The sequence below is a fragment of the Phanerochaete carnosa genome (assembly GCF_000300595.1).
Source record: "Phanerochaete carnosa HHB-10118-sp unplaced genomic scaffold PHACAscaffold_744, whole genome shotgun sequence".
NCBI classification, from domain to species: domain Eukaryota; kingdom Fungi; phylum Basidiomycota; class Agaricomycetes; order Polyporales; family Phanerochaetaceae; genus Phanerochaete; species Phanerochaete carnosa.
Genome location: NW_006768371.1, coordinates 1 through 2,585, shown reverse-complemented (window position 1 = coordinate 2,585; position 2,585 = coordinate 1). Strand labels below are relative to the sequence as shown.

The following is a 2,585-nucleotide window of genomic DNA, read 5'->3' as shown; positions in this document are numbered from 1 at the left end:
CCCCAGGCTCCACTAGCGAGGCATCCCCTCTATTATCCGCCTCCAACCACTGCTTCCGCTCGTTCGCGCTGTCTCTCCTTCTCCTTATTCCGCTTCCACACGAGTTCTTGCAGCACTTGTCGCATAGCACAACTTTCACGAGCGCAGACTTGCTCTGATCGTCCTCAGCATACGAGAAAGGGAGTTCGAGCGTCTTCAGCGGCGGGCACGGGTCGTCGGGGTCGATGTTACGCGGCAGGTGAAGCGGACAGCGCGTGTTGCCACAGGTGCTTTCACCTGCGCCAGAGATGACTTCCTCTTCCGTCCGCCAACGGAGGGAGAACTGACGGGCAGGGGACGTTAGTCATGCGAACGAGGGGAACATGTCAACGACACACATTCCCAGACTTGTAATGTTTCAGGTCGCAGACCGCATACTCTCGATAGAGGCTCTCATAATACTTCCGCGCAAGCTTATCTTCCCAGGTCCGTTCATTTTCTTCAGTGTTATCACGTAAGAACCTGCACACGAGGTCAACACATGGCTTTGTAGCATGCATATGGGTGTTCGGGCGTACTTGTGCCTCTCCTTCAATATGTCGAATTCCGTTAGTGCTGACGGCGGCGTGGAAGTGGAGGCTCCTGCAGACCTGTACAGCGACATCTCGCGGTCGTTCGATGCCCTATCTGCGTGAAAATTGAACAAAACGCGGTGCAGGGTGGTGGTGGTTGTTCACAGGCAAGGCGGCCGGCCGAGTTTGGCAAGTAAGTCAGTGCAGGGTCATATATAAGCTTCCCGGACGAATTCATGACGAGACAGGCCTCCCAGCGGCCGAAGTTCAGCGGAGATTCACCAAGTTCACTTTTCTCTACAGATGAAGACCTATGCCGTTAATGAATGAGAAGATCGGGTAGCAACGCGACGGTGGGACGGCAAGGTATGAGAGATCAATCGATCACAAGTGGAAGGTTTCATACACTATACATTGTGCTCGTTTCCTAGTGTTACAGACGGGTGTGCTAGCAATACATGCATGTCAAATACAAACAGCTGTACACGCCAGAACTTGCTCGCGAACCTGCCGGAGACTATACCAAGCAAGGCGTACCCAGCCCGTGGGCAGCGAGGCTCGTTAATAATAAGCGAGCAAACGAAGGTGAAGACAGACAATCAGGAGTGAAAAAGGACGACAGGGTAGAAGGAAAGGAGATCGTAATGAATGGAAGTCTAAGAGTCGAAAGAGGCGGAAATTTGAGTAGGATGGGACGAGAATTTAAAGTCGGAATACGCGGGAGTTGACGCGCTTCTCGTGAGGCTTCTTCTCGGAAGTAGCCTCTGCGGCCACAGCGGAGGCCGTCTTCTCGAAGCGTTGCTCGTCGAAGCTTGCAACAGAGTCGCCTGTGTGGTGTGCCGAAATGGGCCTCGTCACGCTTCCAGTCGGGCTAGGTTGCGCCTTGGACGCGGAAGCGGACGCCGGGTGCGAGGACGCAGACCCCGTCGTGTGCTGAGTGGCGGATGAGGACTTCGACACGGGGGCACTCGAGCTAGGGGACACACTTGCGGGAGCACCGGGCTTGGCCGCGGACGCGACGATGGCAGTCTTGACTGCTTTATCGAACCTATTGTTCGCTGTAATGACGGCACATAAGGTGCTGAACAGAGATCACCAGACAGACAACGTACTATATGCGGTGTCTGCGTCCCACATCATGACGCCGCCGAAAGACGAGTAGTTGGTCTGTGCCTGTGCAGCGTACTGAGCAAGCGTGGAAACGTCGACATAGCCGGTACCGGCGGCGGCAGGAGACCCAGGAGCGCCAATGTAAACCTTGACGTTCTTGTTGAATGACGTGGTCTTGGCCCAGTTGTCCCATGTCGCGAAATTGTAGTCCTGAGGCACAGAGTTCAAAAAGTTGGCGTCAGGTTTCGAAGACAGGTACGTACAGAAGGCTGGTCCAGGCCGCAGTAATTATTGTCTGTCAAACGCCCGTGAGCCTCTAGAGAGGGCGCAGAGAGCATAAGACCACTTACAGAACTGCACGTAAACCGCATCAAAGTCGGCTTCGTTGAGAGCAGCACCGATGTATGCATCAGGGTACGGGCACTGAGGTGCCGCCGTGATGAGGTACTGCTTGCCCGTCGGCGCAGCAAGCGAACGAATCTGGCTCACGAACGCAGCGTAGTGCGCGGGGGTTCCGCTCTCGATGTCCAAGTCAAGTCCGTCGAGAATCGCGGTGCCGAAGGGACGTGTCGAGCTTGAGCCGCCGAGGAACAGGTTCCACACTTGGGTCGCGAAGCTCTGCGCCTGCGAGTCTGACGAAAAACCGACTTGCCCAGTCGCGCCGCCCAAGCTAAGCGTGATTGCCTTGCCCTTGGACTGACACAGTTTGATATCTGCCTCCATGGCAGACTGGCAGTTGGCCAGTGCGGTGCCGGAGAAGACAGGATCATCCCATTGGCTACAAATCTGAAACCGACGCTTAGCGCCCAGGCGCAATGTTTTGCGTAGAAAAAGTCTCACATTGGAAAAATCGATGACAGGGTCGCCACCTGTACCCTGAAAAATGTACAGGAACGCCAATGGGATGGTGTCGATAGTGTCGTC

General features: G+C 55.2%; 2 protein-coding genes across 2 annotated transcripts; both read right to left on the bottom strand.

Annotated features, from left to right (window-relative positions):
- Positions 1-12: 12 nt before the first annotated feature.
- PHACADRAFT_202997 (uncharacterized protein) lies at positions 13-643 on the bottom strand (the record flags this gene model as incomplete). Its single annotated transcript, XM_007403094.1, has 4 exons — positions 13-49; positions 102-322; positions 378-501; positions 558-643. 4 exons carry the CDS (start codon positions 641-643, stop codon positions 13-15), a joined length of 468 nt encoding a protein of 155 aa, XP_007403156.1.
- Positions 644-1,643: 1,000 nt separating this feature from the next.
- Positions 1,644-2,585, bottom strand: PHACADRAFT_109170 (glycoside hydrolase family 18 protein; the record flags this gene model as incomplete). The annotated part of the gene is made up of 4 exons (XM_007403093.1): positions 1,644-1,871; positions 1,925-1,956; positions 2,012-2,447; positions 2,502-2,585. Coding segments are annotated over 4 exons (780 nt in total), but the record flags the coding sequence as incomplete, so codon positions are not given.